The 23,777-nt window shown below is 33.3% G+C and overlaps 2 protein-coding genes across 2 annotated transcripts in view; one reads left to right on the forward strand and one right to left on the reverse strand.

Annotated features, from left to right (window-relative positions):
• Positions 1 to 23,777, forward strand: part of Rpn2 (Regulatory particle non-ATPase 2) — a 47,199-nt gene that overhangs the window by 11,997 nt on the left and 11,425 nt on the right. The window contains exons 2-3 of the mRNA XM_018504757.1: positions 1,494 to 1,709; positions 2,442 to 2,506. Coding sequence (XP_018360259.1) covers positions 1,494 to 1,709; positions 2,442 to 2,506 — 281 coding nt within the window. The remainder of the gene's footprint in view (positions 1 to 1,493; positions 1,710 to 2,441; positions 2,507 to 23,777) is intronic.
• The window catches only part of 5-HT2B (5-hydroxytryptamine receptor 2B), a 55,664-nt gene continuing 51,465 nt past the window's right edge, over positions 19,579 to 23,777 (reverse strand). Inside the window, 2 exon segments of the mRNA XM_018504735.1 lie at positions 19,579 to 20,407; positions 21,450 to 22,015. Of these exon segments, the coding sequence (XP_018360237.1) occupies positions 19,902 to 20,407; positions 21,450 to 22,015 (1,072 nt within the window). The 3' untranslated portion in view covers positions 19,579 to 19,901.

Genomic DNA, 23,777 nt, shown 5'->3' on the forward strand with positions numbered 1-23,777 from the left:
GTACCAACACAACAACAAAAAAATTTTGAAATTAGAGTGTACAGAGCGCGCGAAATTCAAAAAGTCACCTTACTTTTTGATCATACCTCGTATATGTCATTGTTTTCAGCTCCGATAGAGTTTGATACTATAAAGCAACATTATAAAGATTAAGTTAGCTCATGATTTGTTTTACAGACAGGTGTGCCGGTTTACGTTGCACCCCGAGTTTATATATTTAAAACTATATTATGAAAAAATTAAGAAAGAAAATAATATAAATAAAACTGATTTAGGAAACTACGAGCATTTAAAACGACGTAGCATTATTAGTAATATATAGTGACTATTATTTAAATTACGCAATTTGCAAAAGAAAATCGTAAGGATTTTATTTTTGCATTCATGGAATTCGTTTTTAGCCAATTTCATATAAAAACAAGCCACAAATATACGAATTTACACTTTTTTAATTAACTAAAAAACTCATGTTTTTATTATTATTAATAAAGTGCAATAGTTAATTTCTGAGAAATAAGGAATTACATGTTTTTAAAAGAGTTAGTATGTGTTTCTTTAGTGTATTAAATGATTTTAGATAAAGATTCTATTTTCTCTGGGAATAGCCGATTCCGGCCGGGAAAGACACAATCTCGTTGTGTTTTTTCTCACGCTTTTCGCGCGTTAATCTGTAAAGTTTTTCTTTCCGAGTCTCCCAAAACCGTAGTCGCATTTTAGTTTCTACGTTTTTCGCGGAAAGTAGTTTTGCACGCGGTTGAAACGAGCTTTAATTTTCGTCGCTGCCGGCCACCGCTGCAAGCAGCAGCAGGTCGATGCTAAACGAATCATAACTTGCCACTAGTCGGTCGGTTTAATCGAGTTACCCATTACGGGTTCCATAATGTATCCTAGCGGCTGTGATTAAGTAACACACAAGCACATCTCGATCTCCTGCAAAAAGCAGCTTGCATTAATTGTAGATCTGTGCGAAATAAATGCGGATCATTCAACGTTAAAAGTGTACAACTCGACGGAACGAAGTTTTCAGAAACAAAAAAAGAATTTAAATTTGTGAGAGAAAAGTTTTCTCTCAGAGATGAACAATTTCTTTTTGCACGAGAATTGACAAATATTAATTTGCAGCTATTGAAGATGTTTCTGAATTTTATTTTTTAGAATAACAAAATTAAAATTTAATTTAGATAACCGGATAAAAATAATCTTTTAACGAGGCAACACTTTTAAACGTGAACACACTTAAATGTAAATACTTACCATATCGATTATTTTATCGATTAGAAAAATAATTTCTAACTGCTAAAATGAGTACTACATAGTACGTATACAACTGTGTATTTATGGACGCGCAGTCATCGACATTACTGCAAGACAAAGAAAATACTATTTATTATCTTTTCGGTGTTTATTGAGGATAAAATGCAAGGAGAAGATATTTCAGATTTCGAGATTTATCTGATTATCGAGTTTCTTACGAGAGGCTTTTGCTTTTCCAGTATGCCCAAGAGACACAACATGAGAAGATCTTACGTGGTCTGGCGGTCGGTATCGCCTTCACGATGTACGGCCGCCTCGAGGAGGCCGATCCCCTGGTGACGTCTTTGTGCGCCGACAAGGATCCGATTTTGCGTAGAAGCGGCATGTATACGCTGGCGATGGCTTACTGTGGCACTGGAAACAATCAGGCCATCCGCAAACTCCTGCATGTTGCCGTAAGTGTTTATCCGGTATGACCACTAGACTCGTAGATTATGTATTTTTGTTGATTCAATTAGTATATTTTATTTTCTTATTTTTTAAAATTTCATTTGATTTTCATTTCATCTCTAATCTATATATTCTAATTTTATCATGTTATCTGCCTTAATATTGTACATAGATTTTATTTTATTATTTTATTAATGGTTTTCTTGTACACACATAGAGTAGTGCATTCAAACATTTTTGACCGCGTTTTCTCTTTAGATCGCTTCTAGATAAAAATATCACGTATTATTATTCGTATTTAGATAAAAGATGAGAAACCTTTGAGAAACATTTTGAATTATTCATGCTTACTTTGCATATACAGGGTGAAAAGTCAAATATTCCGATCCAACATTGAAAAAAGTTTGTACAAACATGGATCTAGCAAAGTTTAGTTTTTAATTGTTTTAATTGTTTGATACTGTTAAACAATAAAATTCCTCCTACCTCAGAAACTAAGCGTTTCTAGACATATGAACTTTTTTTTAATGCTTAGTCAAGGGGAATACGTCTTTAGAATATTTGACACTAATTCATGCACACCCTGTGTATAAATTGGAATGAATTCTTTTGATTTTATGTACTAATTTTAATTGAATCCGAAAGACAGATGGTTCTGTGTCGATTTCAAATCAAAGAGAAGAGAGGTTGAATTTCTGGCGGAGTATTGAATCCGCGATCTTTTTTTCTTGTAACAGGTCTCTGATGTTAACGATGACGTTCGACGAGCCGCGGTTACAGGTCTGGGCTTCCTGCTGTTCCGGTGAGTACCTTTGTAAAGTTACCCAATTCCACAAAGTAGATTTGATGTAACCGAAGAATGTGAAAATTCCGCACGTTTGTGAACTTCGCAGCTTTCGACCTCTTTTAGAGCCGCGTAGACCGAAATCATATTTAGCGTGTTTGCAGGCGTACTAATTCATCCAAAAATAACAAAGCTTTAATCTTTTTTTGTAATTTTGCATAAAAGAGGGAAGCAAAAATGCGCGAATTCACTTTTAAACAACATCGATCGCATTATTAAATGTGAACGAAATTCATTTATTAGATATTAATTTTTGTCGACGTATTCTGTGTCAACTCTCGCGGCAAATAAATATTTGCGCTAATCCTCGTTTAGTGGAATCAATTGAATATTAAACAAAAAAGGAATGCATGTCGAATATTCATAGGCGTGTTTGACGCGTAAAAAATTAACTTTTTATCTCCTTTTTTATTAACATCTCTGATAAACACTGAAAAAAAATTAGTTGCTTGGGATAATAATTTAACAAAACGTTAAAATAAATAGCAATTAAGCAATTTTAAAGGCACTGTGGAAGTGCGCACAGAAGTGACGATTTTTCTGGAGTATTTAAAAATTTAGCTAAATATGAATCTCTCAAAATAACTTTATTTGAATTATAAAATAGTTACCTATATATATAGAATCTTCAAATTAATTGCTAGAATATCAAGATTATGCAACATTCCTCGTTATACTTGAGAAATTCTATGTAATTATTCCGACGGTTCAACAAAATTTTTTTTCAGATCTGTATCTAGCTAAATTTTTAGATATTTTGCAAAATCATTCTTTTCGTGCGTGTTCGTGCTACGTCAAACGTATTTGAAAGTTTTGTCATCGATGTTATAAGTGTACAATTATATTAATGTATTTATAATAGCCGATTGTTCTCGCGAGTTTATCGCTATCGATTGCAGAGATATTTGGAACATTTCGGCTGATAAGATTGCGATCAAAACGAGGCAAACAAATCCGAGTAAATAAACGGAAATAATACGCTTTTTCATTTAGAGAGATAGCGTGAGACATCGTTTGCACGCAACTTGGAAGTTTCGTGATAATATATGGCGTGAATAATGTAAAACGCTGCACAAATTATTTTACCATCTAAAGCGCGTCCATGTTACCACCGGACATTCTTTTAATTACAGACACACAATTTGGGTACGGCTTTTCCATAGTATTCCTTTCTCAACGTACCGTTTTGTTTTTTACATTGTGTATCTTTGTAACAAAGCTTCGAATTAAAATTCTGTTGAACTTTAGTTTCACTAAAATTTCTTTCAAGTTGACTAGAGGATATAATTTTGCTATTTAATTTTTTTCTTGAAACAAGGATGTATTAAGTGTATATAGTCTGCAAAAAGTGACTGGAATTGAAAAAATATATTTTCCATGTAAAAATATATGTTATATTTACCATACGAAAAACATTTCAATAAGGCCAATATTTAATATTTAATAATATCATTTTATAGTTTAAATAAAAATTTTCTCATTTCATTTTAACTATATTTTTAAAACATGTCTACTTTTTATTGAAATAATTTTTTATTCAAATCACTGCCAAAGATTTTGTATTTTTTTCCAATTTTTTCTTTTTCAAAAAATACGTGTAATATCTTTAATTCGCTTAAAAATTGTTTTATTGTTTATTTAATAGTTTTTCTTTTTTATTTTATTAGCACATTTTATTTAACAATTTATATTCTCGTTTCGTATTTTATTTGTTATCTGATTTTTAATTACGCGAGAGAGTATATAGACGTTTTCGTCGAAGAAATAATCGATTCTCGATTAGTATAAGATTCACGAAAAAAATATTCGGTGGTTTTCGGATGTTCGTATGTATTTCTCTTGACTGCCAGTTTTCAATTGTTTTTCAAGGATGATTATTTTTCAGATTTGAATTTATTTGGAGACACGTGTAGCTTAACAATAGGCGAAAATGACATTCGTAAACGGACAAGTTTAAACTGTTGTCCGCAGTTGACAGCAGTCGGCTGATTTGCAATTGTTAACATAAGACGATAAACAAAATATCGCAATACGTGCGTAAATTTGCCTTTCGCTTAACCATTTTTAACTGCAACCACGTGCAATTGTTTAAACTTGTTTATTCTTTGATTTGAAACGAAATTGGGCGCCAAATTTCGTTAGAACTTTCTGTTTCACGTTTCCTTCACGAGAAAATATTTTCTCTTCGAAATGTCAAAATCTGAAGATATTCAAGGAATTGAAAATACGTTTTAAGAAACGAGACGGATTTATATACAGGTCTCAACGTTAAGTTCCCCCTTGAACGACAAACGTTTCGTTATCAGTCCGCGAACGCAAAGTCTTCTAGATTTTACATGTCAAAGGATGTAAGCCGTCTCGTGTTTTCGTCGACGTGAAGTCAGGAAATGAACCAAGGAATCCGTGGATAAAGGAACGCGGAGATCTATAGAACATTATACAGATAATATCGTGTATAGATCACGCTTGTCAATTTGTATACTTTGCAAGCTCTCCATATTAATTTCGGATGAAGTGTGTTTTTATTATTCTTCTCTCGCGTTTTCTGCTTCCTCGTTTCTTTTTCATGTTCCCTATTTCTCTTCTTCTGAACCTGATCATCGTCATTTACCCCTTTTCACTAGCCACGGTGAATAGAGACTGACCTATTGAATAAGTTATACACCGCAAACTGTACCACGTTCCATTTCTCCACATACAGATTGCAATTTCAGAGAGGCCGGGTTCTTGTAAATGAGTTCAAACTTGAATCTGAGAATGCAACTCTTTCTTTAGTTAAGACTATTCATAATATTTTTGTTTTTTAAATGTAAAGGAAAAAATATGTAACATTATTAAACATTTCTTTCTAGTTATTACTAATATTATAAATAGATTATGTATGATTTTAAGGAGAAAATCCTGTTGTTGATAAATTCTAATAATTCTGGTGATATGAAATACTTGCAAATTGGTCTAAATACTATTTTTCTTTATTTTTAATGTCTAATTGATTTAATCCAATAATTTGTTAAATTAAATTTAATCTTTTATTTTATACTTATTCCATTTAAATATATGTATGTGTGTATATATATATATATATATATATATATAAACCTATAATTTCTTAATCAAATAAATTATTCTTTCTTATGTTTAATGGTTAAGTTAAGAAGAATTAAAGAATTTGTGGCATTAGATTTGAATAATTTTTCTTGAAGGCATTTTATATATAGAGTTTTTTAATTTAAACTTATTCCACTTAAATATATTAATCTTTCTAGTTTTTAATTTAATTTAAATTTCTCAGGAAGATAAATTCTAATTTTTTAACGTTTTTATGCTCGACTGTATAAATAAGTTTTGCCAATTTTAAAGTTAATTTAAACTCCAGATTAATATTCCCAGCTCTCATTGGAGACTAAAAAGATTTAATGATTTTTTTTTGCGGTTTATTTTTACTTGAAATCGACTAGGAATAATCCTTTCTTACCTTATATCCCGAGGCGCCGCGCCGCGCCGTCTCGCGTTACAAGACTTGCAGTTTTACGAGACGAGGGAGGAAATATCTTCGTCCCACGGGGATGCGTTATTGCGTCGGCGGTAGTCAATGAAAGCCAAAGAAGTTTATTCGTGCTCGATAAGACACGAAACATAATCGAGTGGTACAACGAGAGAGTGAGCTAACCCGCAGAAAGTCGTTTTTGTGAGAAAATAGACTTTTATTAGAAAGTTAATATACTGAAAATTATAGAAGAAGAGTACAAAGATATTAATCCTTCAAGTCATTTTTCTCGGAAATAAAGCGAAGGGAAGAAATTTTATTTCACAACTTTATTTATGTTTCTGTAAAGGATCCTCATCTTAGTTAGTTTTCAAACTATTTTAGTTCACACACACACACGCGCGCACGCACACACACCCCTACATATATAAGAGCATTATCCCATTATTATGTAATTCATAGAACAAATTAGAGCTGACACAAGCTACTAGAAAGACAATTTAAACTGGTTTTTTAATAATGTTTTTTTTTTATTTTATGGGATATCACGTTCTCATATTGGGCCATTCAATATTGTCAAGGAGAAAAGAATCTACCATTCTCGTTTGCGCGATGTAGAAAATGTGCATTATTTTCTTCTTCTCTGCGTGTATATATCGCTTTTGCTTTTCCTGTCTTGCCGTAGTGAGTATTCCGGGCTCTTCCGGACTGAAAAAGAGATAGGTATGTAGAATTGTATTTCTATTCAACTAAGATATATCTGAACAAATTTCCAGTTGCTTTGCTTTTATCTTCGTGAACTTTTTCAGAAAATGTGCAATATTTTAATTTTTAATATTAAAAGAAATTTTACCAAATATTTATCATGAATTTCAGCTCTTAAATCTTATTAACATTAGAAGTATCAACATTTCTTACTTACTACTATGAAAATAAAGAAAATAATGAAATAAAGTATTTCATAAATATAAAGGATATATAACTGTTGAAAAGTAAAAAATTTTTGAAATCCTATTCTTAACACAAGAGAAAGATATAATATTAATTTAAAAAATAGGAGCGGGATTAATAATGAAGAGAACTGTTTGATATTTTCAGTGTTAAATAAAAAAATAAAAAGGTGAACAATAATCTTTTTTTAATAAAAAAAAATGTGAAATTTTATTTTACTCAATTCAGAAAATAAAGTTTCATTTTATTGTATAAAAAAAAGAAGATCTAACTTTATGGAAGAATTTATATGTAGGTATCTTTAAGACTTTCATAGATATATCTGTAAGAGTTTATTTTGAATTATTGTATCAGTTTTTAAATGGTAGGTAGCCAATTCAAGAATGAAGACATTATCAATTTAAGTGTGGTGACCGAGATTTCGGTAGACATTTGTTAGTAAATTGTTTCGGTTTTATCTTTCATCTGTTTGATCAATACTTGATTTGTTTTGGAATAATCAATAAAAAAGTGAGAGATTCTTACTGAAATATCAATTTAATTTAGGGTTTTTTCTTGGAGTAACTCATCGACAGAGAAGAAGCATTTTTCTTTCGAGGAATTATTACTTGATCGTAAAATACGACATCGAAAAATTCCAATTGCTTTTAAGACTAGAAATTGCCTGGATACAAAAATGGAAACGTAAGAAGTAAGAAATAATATTTGAAATACGTTTAATATATATTTATATGTAATAATTCAGTGATTATATAAACTGGGAAAGAGATTTAAATTCTAATAAGTGTAAATTTAATTTATAATTTTAGTCAACGCGAATAGACTTTTATCCATAATATTTTGCGTCACATAACAAAGAAGAACGTATGAGACAGGAAGAATCAATAGCTTTTATATTCGTAGATCGGCGAACTGAAAACGCGACTTTATTTCATGTTGCAACTCTTTGATGTCCATTCTGTCTTCTCTCCAGGGTCGGATCTTCTATATAAATCATGATGTATAACGGCAAAAGTAGCTAACTTTTGAATATTTCTTTAAGTATGCTTCGCATCTTCCTTTATTTTCTAAAAAAAGAAGAATTCAGGACAATCGTAGCAGTTTCTCTATATTTTTCGAGATTTTTCAGGAACATGTAATTATTTATCTTGTCAAACTCCAGACTTCGCCAGCTTCGTCCCTGACCCTGTTTCTCATTTCTTCGGAGGATCCTCGCCTTAATCCTTGCTGTCCGTCCTTTACAATTAATCTCCGCACAATACATGGGTTAGTGATTCTCATCATTCAAATTTCAGGTCACATGTTTTCATTCTTCTTTTTTTCCACGTTTAATCTCCAACCCTTTGAACCTGTCCCATTTTCTATTGCACCCACGCCAATTCGTCGCTGCATGTTTCGTTGACCCTTAAATTTACTTCCCTTTGATTTCGAACGTGACCGGTGACTGTGATTATCTATTTTTTAATCAATAAGTTCGATTTTTATTCTGCATTTATTCAATTTTGTAAAAAAAGCATCAGAAATAATGAGAAAATCTCGAAAAATTGAAAAATAAATTAATTTTTTATTTATTACAGTAAATTGATGTATTTCATAATCTTACAAAGTTATTTTTTAATAAGATATTTTAAGTAATAATTAATTAAGTTGATTTATAGATACTATATTTAATTTATTATAAGTATTATAAAAGTAACACTTAATTTTTTTTTTAGAAAATGCGTTTTTATGTAATGCGACGATTTAGCAGAGAGATCAAGAGCCTGCTTAGGGATTAAATTTAAATTTATGGCACGTTTTATGTTCACAAAAGGTGCTCGAGTGATTCACAATCGCTTTGAGTCCCACTATTAATATCGGAGAAACGAATTTGCTCCGTGCATTTCGTAATCACTAGATTATCATAATCTCTCTTTTGCTCTCTTTCTCTCTCTCTCTCTTTCTCTCTCTCTCTCTCTATCTATCTATCTATCTCTCCCTCCCCCTCTCTCTTTCTCTCTCGACAATTGTAATCATCGCCACTGAATAATAGTCGATTAACCATCGGGTTTATCATATTCGCTGATATTTTTCTTTGAGGGAAATACATGAATTATTTATTGCACAATAACAGAAATAAATGTGTCACACTGGATCGATTACGAAATGTTGTATTGACGTGTTATTTTTATGCATGACGACTGTATGCGTGACGACTGTCGTATTTCTTTATCTAATGATTATACTTATTCTTAACTTGATAGCATCTATTATTTTTTTAGAATCATTAATCAGTAAATTATTTTCAAGAGGCAAGGTCATGTATTTTATAAGCAATGCGTTACTTTGTGCATCTGTTTTAATGGCATATCAATTATAATTATTAAATTAGTAATACGAGTGTTGAATTTATTAATTATTAAGTAACTCTCTTTTATAAGTATATTATGCATTCGATTTAATAATTAAAATCGTCAAATTAACAATGTCCTCACTATAATTATTAATTGCGAAAGTGTTATCTATTGAGATGTGTCTCAAGCGTTCCCTTTAACCATTACACTCGTGCAATATAAATTGCGACTAAATGGATAATGAAATGGATAATACTAGTTATTAATTACTGGTATAGCTCTTACTTCGTGTATTATTTCAAGAGTGGCGGTTAGTGGCAGTAAGCAATGCGCTTCGGCAAGCGAATGCACACGATGTGGACAAAGCGAGTAATTGAACGTGCAATCGTGGCCAATTAACGCGCGATTCCGGGAATTCGCGATGTAATCGTTAACGCGGTTATGGCAATGCCCGATGCCTGCAATTGATCGCTATTTATCTGTACGAATGCGTGCACTATTATTGATCGCAGGACAAGTTGTTGCCCGCATTGGCCCCGACCTTATACATCTAGCCAACATTTTAATCCTTTCAAGCGTGATGTATCCTATGCGATATATTTACTACATTAGCGTTTGTTGCATCGCATATCGAATATAATACACATCGAATGTGTAATTACTGGATTTAATTATTACTAATATATACAGCCTTGTAAACGCGTTAAAATAAAAAAAAAACATATTTATTACTGATTCAGAAAATTGAATTTTTTATCTTGCATAAATTTGCCAACAGACGCATACATTATAGTATAATAGTATAATATAATACGAATGAGAAGGACTTGATTTTTCCCCGTTGAAATTTAAATCAGCAGAATTTAATATGAGTCGCGACGAGATATACGAAAATTGTAATACTATTACATAACAGAGTTTAAACTAAAAATTGAGATAGTAATAAATTGGATTTTATTATTTTGTCGAGCAAACTTTAGTAATGGTATCTTGAATCCGAGGTAAGAAAATTTAATTTCAAGACGATTGATGCTTTTTATTACTTGGAGAAATTATCGATTGCATTGAGTCTAATCCGACGAACACCTCGGTCGTCTAATAAAGCTTGGAAAGCCTGGAAAATATTTTTCTTTTGCTCTCCGGGGTTCACAAACGATTAAATTTCAACGTCTAAACAAATGGACCAAGACTCAATCGTCAAGTAAGATTTTATCATACAGTGTTCCGTTAAGACATTATTCCGTCTTGAAAAATAATATATATAATGGAAAAATAAATATTAAATAATTAATATAAAAGGTATAATTATATGTACATGAAACTCTTGAAATATGAAAAATTGTTAATATTAGATTATAATAAATATAAATTATTAATATTCAAGATGTAAGATAAATAAAGAAGTAAAGAAATATGAGTAATAAAATGAAAATTTAGATCATCTTATGAAATTATGAGATTTTCCTCGGAAGCATCGCCTCGTGTCAGGATTATAGAAGGACGTTGGATCGAGTGGGCAGGATTCGCTGGGAATTAGGGTAATAAGCGGCGAGAACCAAGGAAAGTGCGCTACCTGTGATCCATTAATCTTGATTTTAATCAGTGTGCTAATCGTGACTGTATGTAAATTAATTTCGGGAAAACTAGGGATTTCTGAGGATGAGAGGAAGATCTAGGAATCTACATGAGCAAATTCTTGAACGAGCTCTCTAAATGTTTTTGATTTAGGAAACAAAGAGAATCATACCTATTGTATATATATACAAAAAAAAAATATGTAACAAATATTTATAAAAAGAGAAAAATTAAAAAATTCAAACAGAACTTGAAGACAAAGAAAGAGCTTAGAGGAAGGAAATTGAAAGGAAGAGAGAAGGGGATGATTATTTCTTTTAACTCAGGCAATTATTTTTAGGTATTAGAATCTTCAAGAATGGAGATTATGATCCAGAGGAATAAAAAGAACAAAATATGGATCGTTGCGTTCGTGTGTGTGAATTAATATCTTCTCGTGACATTTAAATCCCACGGAGTGGATTAGCGGCTTCGCGGAGGATGCAACCCTGATAATTCTCGCTTAGAGTCACGGAAGACCCGATTTTAATATTTCGCAACTGGAATTAATTCGCGTGTGCTTCTTCTCTTCGCTATGAATTAATTCGCGGGGAATAATCGGGTAATTAACGGCACACTAGTTTCATGTTTAATCGCGAATTGATAATCACTCTTCCGTTTCATTAAAATTACATTGTTTAAAGTTCTTGTATTAAACAATGTATTTATATTTTTAGCACATTTTTATTTCTTTACATTTATATAAGCTATATTCATTTATCATAGCAAAATTTACAATTTACATTTGTATTTCTATCATATTGAGAAAAAATATTTAATTAAAATTTATAATTAAAAAAAATAATATAATTATTGTGTGGTACATATAATTGATAATTATATGTACCATAATTGTTAATTTCCACGGTAACATAATGTTTAAAATAATTGTAGATAAAATCTAGAAAATTTTTAAACTTATCATTATCATAAACAAAATAATAATTAATAATGATAAAATTAATTAATGTTTGTTCAAAAGAATTAATGTCAACGCTGTTTGAATAACCGCATTTTTTTGCTTTCCAGTGTGGGGAAGTCTATTCATGTACTTGCAAATGCAGCAGTAATGTTCTTTTTATGAAATGCACATGAGTGTTTCATGATGCAAGACAGCAGATAAAAATTATGCGAGAAAATTTTGCAGCGTCTTGTGAAAAGTTAACGGCTTTTGGCATGCCAACGCTTGCTAAAAAATCTGTGACTATAGTTAAAGAATATTTTCGTAAATTATGTCAACAAAAGAAAAATGGAAAGAAATTATCGAGAAGATGTACTGAGAGTAATAAGCATGCCAGTATTTTCCGTCAATTATTGTTTATTAAAAAAAGTCATTTCTCGTTTCAAATAAGTTATTAATTAATTATTGTTATAGTAATTTCTAACAGTTATTTTAATAATAAAGTAAATCGCCTTTTGAAATATCCGCATCGATATTTAAAAAAAAGAATTACAGATTTATTTACTCAAGAGCTTATATAAGAATTCTCCTCAAAGGAGAATTTTCATTTTTTTAATTAGTTTATTTTTCCATGAAAGGCGCGCCCTTGTCCGAGGATTTAATGTCCGCAAAAGTTAGGACCTTACTGCGTTCTGAGAATGACGGTTGAGAAATCTGCAAAGTAGGATTTAGTAACTTTCCCCAGGACTCCGGACGTTGTTACATTTATTTCTCCGCCGCTACACTTCGTCTTCCATAAATAATGCGCTTTAATACGTCGTATTTTAACGCGGATCCGCTCGTTAATTAAAACGAGTTTATCGTGCGAGCGTTGGAAAAACATTTTCTATCCGTCTCTTCTCATCCGTGTCCCTCTTTCCCCCTCTTCCCCCCAAGTCCCTACCATTTCATTTTCCTACTGATAGATTAACGAGTCCGGATGCAGTTATGTCACTGTCCGCAACGTTAAATAAATTATTACAGTTTCTCTTAGCAGCTACAACTGGCGTCGTCCCGCCTTCTATTATTTAGGATGCAATTTTCGATCCTGAAGGGAAAGATCTTTGATTTATGCGCCAAGGCTTTTAACATTTAATTCGATATTAGCTCAATTTTTTGGACTCTAGCAAAAAGGCTTTAATTTAGACCCTCCAAGACCTTTAATAGCCGCAAGTTAAAAGGCCGACAAATTTAATTTGTACGCTTAACTCCAGGTTTTTTCAATTAATACGGAAAGACCGTAATTTAAGGAATGATGCTTTTGATAGTCATCCAGAGCTTAAAGGATCGACTAATTTAATATTATATATTGGAATGCCGAGGTTAGAGATTAATTGACCTATACCGAGTCTTATGTACCTGTAGTTGCATGTACATGTCGTGAGTACTACATGCAGCACATATCCGCCGCGCCGCGGTCTACGAAATGTATTTCGTAGACCAGGTGCATCTCGATGCATCGAGATGCGTGCAACCGCAAAACGCAGGACATATCACGCTTGTATCTCCCTCTATCTATCTATCTCTTATCTCTATCTCTCTATCTATCTCCATATCTTTATACCATGGTATATACAGGAAATTTGGAAATTTCGTGTTTAATTTACCACATTTCACATGTCCGAAACACGGTCTCTATTCAAACTTTTATGTTAATTTTACACAAGATGAATATGTCAGAAAAGAATACAAATTTATGTACAAAAAATTATATAAAAACATCTACATTTTAATTTGCAAGCAAACTGTGGATATTTTTTTCAGTAAAATTAACATTTACGGTATGTTAAAAATTAATATGTATTTTATTCGTTTATTAGATTTTATGTTTTAAAATATATTATTTTTATATTATTTGTTCGTTTACTCATGAATTGTTATTTTAACATTAAGGAATGTTGAATTTTAAATTAACACCAAATTTAACAAAAATGAGCGAAGAGGATCATATTTAGTCAAGATGGATCTTCGTGTGTAATAATATTTTTATGTGAATTTTTACTATTTAATTTCCATTTCAAGCAAACTATGCGCTGATTATTTGTCGGGCTTGAAATACAGTTCTAGACTCAAACTGAAGTACGTAATTTCACAAATTACATTGACAAGCAATTCAATATTACTAACGCTAATGAGTATCTTTAAAAGACACTGTAAAGAATTAATTTATATGAAAAATACAAATAATAAAATGTTCAAATTGAAAACATAATCACATTATATTAAATTAACGCTGGAATATGTTAAAAGTTCAATACGAAATTTTAATTTAAGGACTTGAATCGACTGATTTTATCACAAATACAAAATGTTTTACCGTATATCTATCTATTTCTCTCTAAATATGATAACTTGCATAAGAATTCCGAAATTTTGGCCTTGTAAAAATCGATCCTAGCTACCTTCCGAGAATTCGGCTAGCCTAGCTCTTATCTCGAGGTATACTTGACTTGTCGAGAACTTAATTAATGTCAGGCGAATTCGGTCAGTTTGGACTCGCCCACTTCTCCTCATTTTCTTTGCGTCTGATTGCGAGTTGCGACCGCCTACTACACGATTTGTTGTCTTCCCGTTGTTTGCGAAACACTCAACGCGTTTCTGCTGTTCGACGAAATAGATGAGGAAGTCTGATTTTCCTGACGTATGATTATTTCTCTTTTTCAGTCATTATTTTCTCATTTAATTTTTTTATATTCTCTAAAATCTCTCTTAGAGTAACAAAGAGTATAAATAATTGAGCCAGTGGTGAAAAGGAATAGCTCAATTGTCAATTTTTAAGAGTGAGATGTCACTCTTTAGAATTAGATTCTACTTTAAAGATTTAGAGAGAGAGAGAGAGAGAGAGAGAGAGAGAGAGAGAGAGAGAGCTGTTTAAGGTTTCGCATTTGATAATATATTCTTATATTTACGCGCGTTCACATCGTAATATATATTAATTAGTATAATTTTGACTGATTCGCTATTATTTTCATTATTGATTTTTATTGGAAGTAAGTAGGAGTTTCGAGCGCCGTTTAAGGGTTAATGGAGAATTCAGCCCCACGGGGCTTACGACGATTAGTCTTTCCCTTCGACGAGAGACGCCGACTAATTGTGCAGATTGCCAATTACACCAATTCCGTGGAAGACCTCGTATTACCGTTTCAAGTTGGTACTTGCTGGAGAAATTGCGATGAGACGAAAGCTGGACGAAAGTAATGTATGAATAATATTGAAAGAGACAAGCTATATAGCTATAATATATCTCGCACGTTAAGTAAGATACAAGTAGATCTACGTAACTCTCATACTTTTCTTTGATCTTAAATTCTTTCACAAGAGGTTGTTTCTTGTCGTTTAATTTTCATTCTATTCTAATTTTATATTTTAATATTTAACGCGTGTGTTGTCAAGTAAAATAGAATATTGTATTCTATTTTTATTTCACGTTATTCAGTCATTGTTTCTTACGTTAAAAAGTAGGAATTTAAAATTAATAATTTTCCAATATTTGAATAAAATTAGCAGTTTTTTGTTCAAATCCTACATTTTTATTTTGTTTTAATTTTATATTTTTGTACTTCAAGTACTTGAGTTTTTTCGACATTAGCGATCTAATTAAGTTTTTGAAGTTTCATCTTTAGGACGAATGCATCTTGTGGATCTAGTCGTCTTATCAAAGAGCGTAACTTTCGCTGCGCGTTAATGAGTGAGTATAATTAATGCCATTCCGGTTGTAACATTAAATAGAGGAGGTTTCCTCGAGTTTGCGAACCTGAGCGAACCCAGATGTCGTGACTTCGCGAGTCAATTAATCTCGATCAATTTTGGTAAAGCTCGCTCGCATTAAATGCACGATATTTAATATTACATTAACAAACTTCATATCTTAATTTAATGAGTTTCGATATAAACGATAATTAAGAGTTTAACTCTACAGAGACAGATTTAATTCACCTGGCCAAAATTCATTCTATCGTTATCCCTTATATTAAAAAGTATTTTTGTAGAAATTCGAAATTAATAACACTGGTTTACAATGTTTTGTGCAAAAACATACGAAAACTGCTTCTAGGATACTTAATTTTCGACGCTGATCTCGAATCTGCCACTGAAATATTTTCATCAAGTTTGATTTTTCAAATATAAGCAAAGATATTTTTTCCAATTATACAGTCTCTGGGCACGTTATTATGACCACCTTATCTTTTTGCACTCTTTTCTATCTGGTTAAATTTGTTGTCTTAGAAACCTTCACTCTTTTAGCTATTTCCCGCTGAGAAATCACTAGCATCTAATCCCTTCATCATAACCTATTTTTATAGAAAAATATCGCTTTTCTTACCCATTCTTTAAAAATAAAACAAATCAAACATGCATGCCCAAAGCAGATACAAAACATTAAAAAACAATGCAAAATAAATATAAATTGTTGTTAGATATGTTAATAAAGCATAAATAAATAAGTTAAACATAAGTTATTATTTAACTTACCGTTATATTTTATTAATATTAACAATTTACGTCACGAGACAAAGTATTCTAAATAGAGATTATAACTTCGTCGTTCGAGATGTAACTTTGGCGTGGTTAAACAGTTGACACATGTCAAAATGGCGATCTATGTTAGAGTTGCATGCACAGTAATTTAGAAAACAGTATTGCCACATGAAATACAAATCTTTCGACCACTTTTTATAAAAATTTGCCAACTTATAAAAATATCGTACAATTCAACAGTAGTCATAATAATGTTGCTAGGGACTGTATAGTGAAGTTTTATTGAAATTATAAAACAAGTCCGAAGTGTTGAGCATTTAATTTTTGTTTTTTATATGTCTTTGAAATAGTTTCACGTATTAGAGTTCAGAAGTAGTTGGCTTAGCATGTTTTCATCCTATACTCTTGATAACGTTTGTCAATTATCATCAAATCCTGACGGAATATTCGTCTTACTCATTACTTGTCGTATTCAAATCACTTAAAAAGAAATGCTATATTTAAAAAATTCGACCTCATGGAATTTTTCTGACGGCAGTTTCAAATTATCAGTGCCCCAAAATATGTCAACAAAAGTTGTTCTCTTTTCTTGCACTATGAATTCAAAAATTATGAACCAATGTAATTTGAAATAGAAAAAATAAAGGAAAAAAATTTGAAGATCCAAGGATGTTAGCCACATACGCGAAAGATTTCTTAATATGAAAAACTTGTGAGACTTATTGGATAATATTATCAATTTGATGTAATCGAGCGTGAAAATTGTAAGGCATTATATCGGCTATCGATTGATTCTTCTTCAGGAATAATCGACGGTAAAATGTAGCCGTCTCGTTGCGCATGTTTAAATGGTTTTCGCGAGGTCGACATCGGGACAAGCCGCGAACAACGATGGAAAACTAAATAATTAGTATGACGACGGTGAACGGTCGATCGTACGATTAATGCGGCGGCGACCTACAATTGATTTTCTGATTGGGCGGCCCGATAGAGGAGTCCGATGATGAGGGGATTCGCTGGGGGGCTTGTTGTCGCCGTGTGTGTTTCCATCATCCATCTGTACTCGCTGGTACTCCAACCACCGGCTCGATACAACGGCGAAGCCGTGTCACGCTTGCGCAAATTCGACGATCGTGTCTTCATTTTTATAAACGACAGCTCGTTCTCTCGTTCCTTTTCTCTTTCTCTCTCACTGTCTGTCGGGTCTGTCCTTTTGCAATCTCTCGTAAACGCGTCTGGGGATTTGCACTGTCGTCGTACGATTAATTGCAAAGCTGTTCTTACTGTATCCGGAATCTGTAGTTACGAACTTACGATACAATTGCGTGTAGAATCTGCAGTTATATGTATATATATATGTATTTGCAATTATACAATATATACATATATTGTATAATCAAATTCAGACTCGGTGATTGCAGAATCATGGTACAATTCCGTGACAAGGCTGGCAATTGTGTTGCTACGCGATGCATTTGAGATCTATTATTATATATAGATGTATAAATAAGTTCCCGCGCGGTTAACTTTAGGTAATAAGCTAACAATCATGCATTTAAATTTCCGTGCCCAATTATTTTTCTATTAGGAAGGTTGACCAACCTACATTTTAAAAGTTATGTAATAGTTTACAGTTAGACAATTGAGTACATTTCCAGTTTAATTGAAATTGAACGTTGAAAAGGTACTTATATTCGCCATTGCATGCTTTACTATATATTTCATCGCCATAAAACTGAAGCAGACAGAATAATTTGCGAGATTTATGGAGACAATATTGTTTCGGAAATAACGCGCCAAGATTGGTTTAAAAAAAATTAAAAAATAGCCATTTCGATGTGAACGATAAATCGCGCTGCAAAATATTCTTTCACCGCAGCATATGCTATCTAAAAGATGACAAAAAGTGATAGATTCGAAAGGCAGATAATTTGATTAAAATGTTTCTACCGTTTTTTTTCTTATATTAATAGATATATGTACATATGTTTATTTTCGATCGAAAAAAACCGCGAGTACTTATTTATACGTTTAATCCAATTGTCTCGAGCTGCGATACAATGATCATAATGAAATTGCATCTAGGATTGTATTTCAGGGAATAGTCTGGAATTTTAAGTTGACGGGATCTCTTAAGAATCCTTATTAAAAAAAAGAGATGTCACGGTAAGCAGGCACTGATGCATTCTGAAAATTAATTGGGGATAATAAGAAGAAGCTTGTCGTGTCTCTTTAATTATTGCGCGGCGATTTACATGCCAGAAACAACGAAAGGATCTTCTTTAGTGACATTCTTCTCTTTCGTATACATCGACAATACTATAACGGTATTAATGAGTCTCTATCGGTTTCATTTCTCCGATTGGACTCGGATTTTTTCTTCGTTCTTCGATGACTTTTGACACACTTTTCTTATGAGCACCTTTTTCATTAATAACATCTTACATACTACCAAGTTTTTTTACAGTTATACATGGGCGCGCGCGCGCACACATACACACTCATACACACACATTTACACGTTCTATGCTGTTAATAGTAATTATAATTAAACGCACGTCGTTCCGTTTTTATTTACAAATTTCTCGTTACTCCGTGCGGAATTTAATTAGGGAGATTCAATTGCGAATTTAATTAGTCGGTGGTAGTTTATCGGGTGATTCTGCGGTTACAGGAAGCGTGTTTGGAAATAGCTACTATGTTATAGTTTCCTTATTAGACCACTAGTCAAATTGTTCACTCGCGTTTCGAGTCCTCGCGCGATCAAACTATCGAAAAGTTTGCTCTAAACAGTCTAAACACACGCAAAAAACGTTCGAGAAATAGTACAGGTATTCATAAAGAAAATTACTTGAAAGAATTCAAGCATCAAACATAAATTTTGTTAGGCCAGAAGTCGAACACGGAAAATAAGTTCAGTATTACATTGGAAAGTGGTTAAAATGAAAATTAGTATAAAACCAAAAATAAATCCAAATTAGAGATAAAATAATTCGTGATTATTTGAGTTGTAAAAAATAATCCTAGCAAAGGATCTGAATTTTGTCATAATAAAATATTTTTTAGGAGATAATTACTTTTAAATATAAAATTATTAAAATAGGCATCATTATATGTTACATATTATCGTATATTGATATGTAATTGATATGAAGTGTTGGTACATGTATGTAGAAGCTGTATGTATTTATAGGAAGATTTAAAAAAATATTTTTCGTTTGTGTGTCAAAATAATTCTTGGATACGAAACGTTAACAGGAGTCGCTAATAGGAAGATTTGATAGAGGACTTAAAATTTTGTCCGTCAACAATCGGCAATGTTATCCATACACACGCACATACGTACTAAGAACACGAGCTACTCAGGCCGTCGTTACGTTCCTCGAAACAAGCGAATCGCGCGAGTAGAATAGCACCATTTGATGAGTTTTGCTCGGAATGTCTCTCTGACTTTCACCGTTCTCATCGATATCGATTCGCGCATCGGTCTTCCATTCCCATCGTTTACACCCTGCTGATGGCGATCCCCGGTCTCCCGGGGCCCAGAGCCTACCTGGGCGGTCGCCACTCTTGATTCCGATACCTGCAGAGCAGCACCTTCTTGAACGCCTGGCGGAAGACCTTGTTGAAGATGGTATAGAAGATCGGATTGACCATGGAGCTGGCATAGCCGAGCCAGGTGACCAGGTCGAAAATCTTGCGGTCGATACGGCGCTCGCAGTCGGGACATATGGCCGGTACTAGGTTCAGCACGAAGAACGGTGCCCACAGGATCACGAACGTGAAAAACACCACGCCGAGGACCTTGGTCGCCTTCTGCTCCAGCCGGATGATCCTACCGTGGCGGGAACTGTTGCGCGAGATCACGCTGCTGTTGCGCGAGTGATGGCTGCGCACCTGACCACCCGAGTACCTGAACAGGTTCGGCGACGACGGATTGCTCTGGTTCAAGGTCGTATTTGCTGTGCCCATCGCTCCGTTGTGCGCTCGCATCGTCGCCGCGCGTCGCAACGGCGTTGCTCTCGTACTAGCGGACAGCAGAGTCCTGGTGCTGCCTGCAAAGGATTTGAAAGATTCGATTCACGAAAATGGATGAGATTGCGGGTAAAAGGATTGCCGCCATTCCTGCAAATTCGAAATCGTTCCGGAAATCTTGGCAAAGTTGGAGATTCTAAATGCTGAAAGTTTTCGAATCGACATGCCGCGCGCGAGAAGAAATATTTTCAAACGTGCGAAAACTTGCGAGATTTAAACGTTAGGTAATGGACATTTGAGAATTAGAGTTTAATTCTAGCATCTGCGTATATATAAAAATTTTTATTTAGTTTTAGATAAAAAGCACTTTCTGTGACAATGTGCAAATTTTTTTATATTAAATAATTTAAAATTTGTTTTTTTAATCCTGATAAACAAATAATCTAAGAATTTTACTCTTTCAACACGCAATACGAAAACTAACAAATTTAATAATTTAATAATTTAATAATTTTAGGAGAAATACTTTTTAATCTCCGTTAAAAATTTTTAGGAACACATTTATCAAATTTTTTAAATTCGTTAATTAGATAAAACAAATAATCTAAGAATTTTATTCTTTTAAGATATGAAAAATAAAAAATTTAATTAACATTAAGATGTGAAATAGCAAAAATATTTTTTAATTTCTGTCAAAATCTGTAAGATTCGCGAATACGTCAATTTTTACAGTCTTGAATCTTCCAAAATCAGTCGTGCGAAAATCCTGCGCGATCCTGGAAAGGCAATGATCGGGAGCTTTTCGTGACCATGAATCACGTTCTTCTTGAACGAATCTCTCCATTTTTCTCGGGTTGTAAAAAAAAAAAGAGTGATCGAAGCGAGCAACGCGGGGGGAATCGGGTAACCCCGTTTCACCCTCCCCTCTTCGAGACTCGATCTAACCGCTTTCACGAACTTGCTCATCCTCTCTCTCTCTCTCTCTCTCTCCTTCTTTTTGCTTCTACAATTTTTAGCGGAACGTTAGTGGCACGCGATAGCCAGGGGAATTTCCCGCAGGCAATTATCGAAGAACTAATCGAAATTGTTGTTTACGTCATCAGCACTCTTATCATCACGTACTCAGGCTGGAACCTCGCCTTCCACTTCGCCACGTGACCACGGAATTCGCGGGGGTCAGCTGCTCGTAACCTTTAGCATCCTCCGTAGATCTAGCGCTGTTGTGTCTACCCAATAAGCCCATTTCCGGACCCTTGTTGCCAATGGTTTTCGTGGTATCACTCGAAAGGAATATAGGAATATTTGTTTCCAGGTGTTTGTTACTAATAGGCTTCATAGTGTCGCTGGAAACGATGACGATCTCGCCTGACGGTGGCGGTTTCTTCGAAGATTCCCCGAAATAGGGACACGTGCAGGGTGGCGGTAACGTTATTGGTCCTTCCGGTGCTTTATCGTGAAACTTCTTGCGCATCGAATCGTCCTCGCCTTTGCGACAGGACGACTGCTCGTGAAAGCTAAAAGACCTTTTTCTAGGAGTTTTGGGCGAACCCAGAATCTGCATCGACCTCTCCAAATGCGCTTCGTTGTAGGTCGACGCTCGTCTCCGATGCTTCCAAGGACTCGCGAATTCTTCCGTCGATATGCTCGTTCTCGAGCAGGACATGCTACTCTCCGTGCTCTCTGCACTTCTAAAAAGAAATAAAAATTGAGCTATTAATAAAGGAGAAGATGATATTATGGTCTCCATCTTATATATAATAACTTTGTTAATAATTAATTTAAATTTAAAACTTTACGTATAAAAATAACAAATAGCAAAAGCTTTTTTTGAATCAAATAAGAAACGAAATAACTAGATAAGAGGAAAAATCCTATTTTTGGTTCAAGTCTTGGTGTTTAATATTATTAATTCATACGTAAATTTGCAAATTAACAAATTATGAAGCATCAAAATCTGATTAGACCAAAAATAGGATTCCTTTTCTTATTTGACTTATTCTCGCTCTAATTTTCACCTGTAATAGCAAGAAATTATAAGTGAATATAATGACAGTTATGGATTACAGAATAATTAGAAAGATTCAATTATGAGTTGTTTATAAATAGTCAGCCAGTTTGAATGCATGTATTATGTGCATGAAAAATATGCCTTGTCACAGTTACACTAACAAAAGGTTACTAAATTTTAATGAATTTGTTTGAATACTACTAGCTGAATGCAAACATATATCTATTTGTATGTCTGATACAAAAACTATTAATTTTAATTATTATTATTTTTTATTAAGTAAATATTTATTTACTGTAAGTTTCGTTAGTATTATTTAAACAAATATATATGAAAATTTAGTAAACTTTTTTCAGTGTAGAAATTCTTTGACGAATCTGGAATTTTGAAAATTAAGTTAATTAAATGAAATGTTTGTAATAGGGCGTATTAATATATTTGCAGTCTGTTTTTATCTCACGTTTAATAAACTTTCTGTTATTTACCACAAAATTGACAAATTGAAGAGAGAAATTTTTGGAGGACTTTACGCGCGACAAGACTTTTATTATCAATTGTAATCGATTTCAAAATAATCCTCACTGCGATAAAAAGGTATGAACGTTTTATTGAAGGATTAATGCTCGAATCCTGTTATTTTATCACGCTCAATAATCTCTCTCGCCGTTATAAATCAAACCGAAGAGAAAAAGGGAATATCTGAAAAGTTTTAACGCATGACAAAAGCTTTTCTTATCAATCGCAATCGAGTAAAAAATAATCCTCCTATATGCCGTGAACCAAAACTATGCGAACGAAAGATTGATTCGCCGATTCCTTTATCACTCGGCGTAGGATAATCCTCTTATTGTTTCACGCGAGATTGTCGTTTTAAAGTCTACCGAAGGGAGAAAATATTTGGATATTTTTGTCACGAATCCAGCTTCAAAGGGAATCTACAAATATCGCCGTCACGAAATGTGCACCATATCTATTGTTTCGATACGAACGCGAGTCCCTTTATCATTTGATACGCGGAATCGGTCGGCCGCATGCAGTTGAAGAGGAAAAACGGCGAAAAAGAAGAAAAAGGAAAAAGAAAAAAATGCGATTGCATCCGATTTTGCAGCGTGGCGCGGTAATTGATCGCGAGATTGGATGAGCTTGCGCGCGAGGGGAAAAAATTGCTTCCGTCCTTGCAAATTAGAGACACGCGAGATATGCATCCGTACCGAGAACTTCTGACGGCCGTGGAATACACGCGTTTCCATCCTCGATCGTTATCAGTCCGTTATCGATCACCCATTTTACGTGGGTTATTCAAATAAATATCGGTAACTCTTTTGCTACCGATACTTTATTTGCCGACGATTGCGGGTAGATTTCAAAACGATAAGGTGAAATCTCGGAAGAGATTTAAAAACATATGTTCAGGTAATAACGAAATCAGAGGAGATTAATGA

This window comes from Trachymyrmex cornetzi, unplaced genomic scaffold (assembly GCF_001594075.2).
Source record: "Trachymyrmex cornetzi isolate Tcor2-1 unplaced genomic scaffold, Tcor1.1 scaffold105, whole genome shotgun sequence".
In the NCBI taxonomy this organism is placed as follows: domain Eukaryota; kingdom Metazoa; phylum Arthropoda; class Insecta; order Hymenoptera; family Formicidae; genus Trachymyrmex; species Trachymyrmex cornetzi.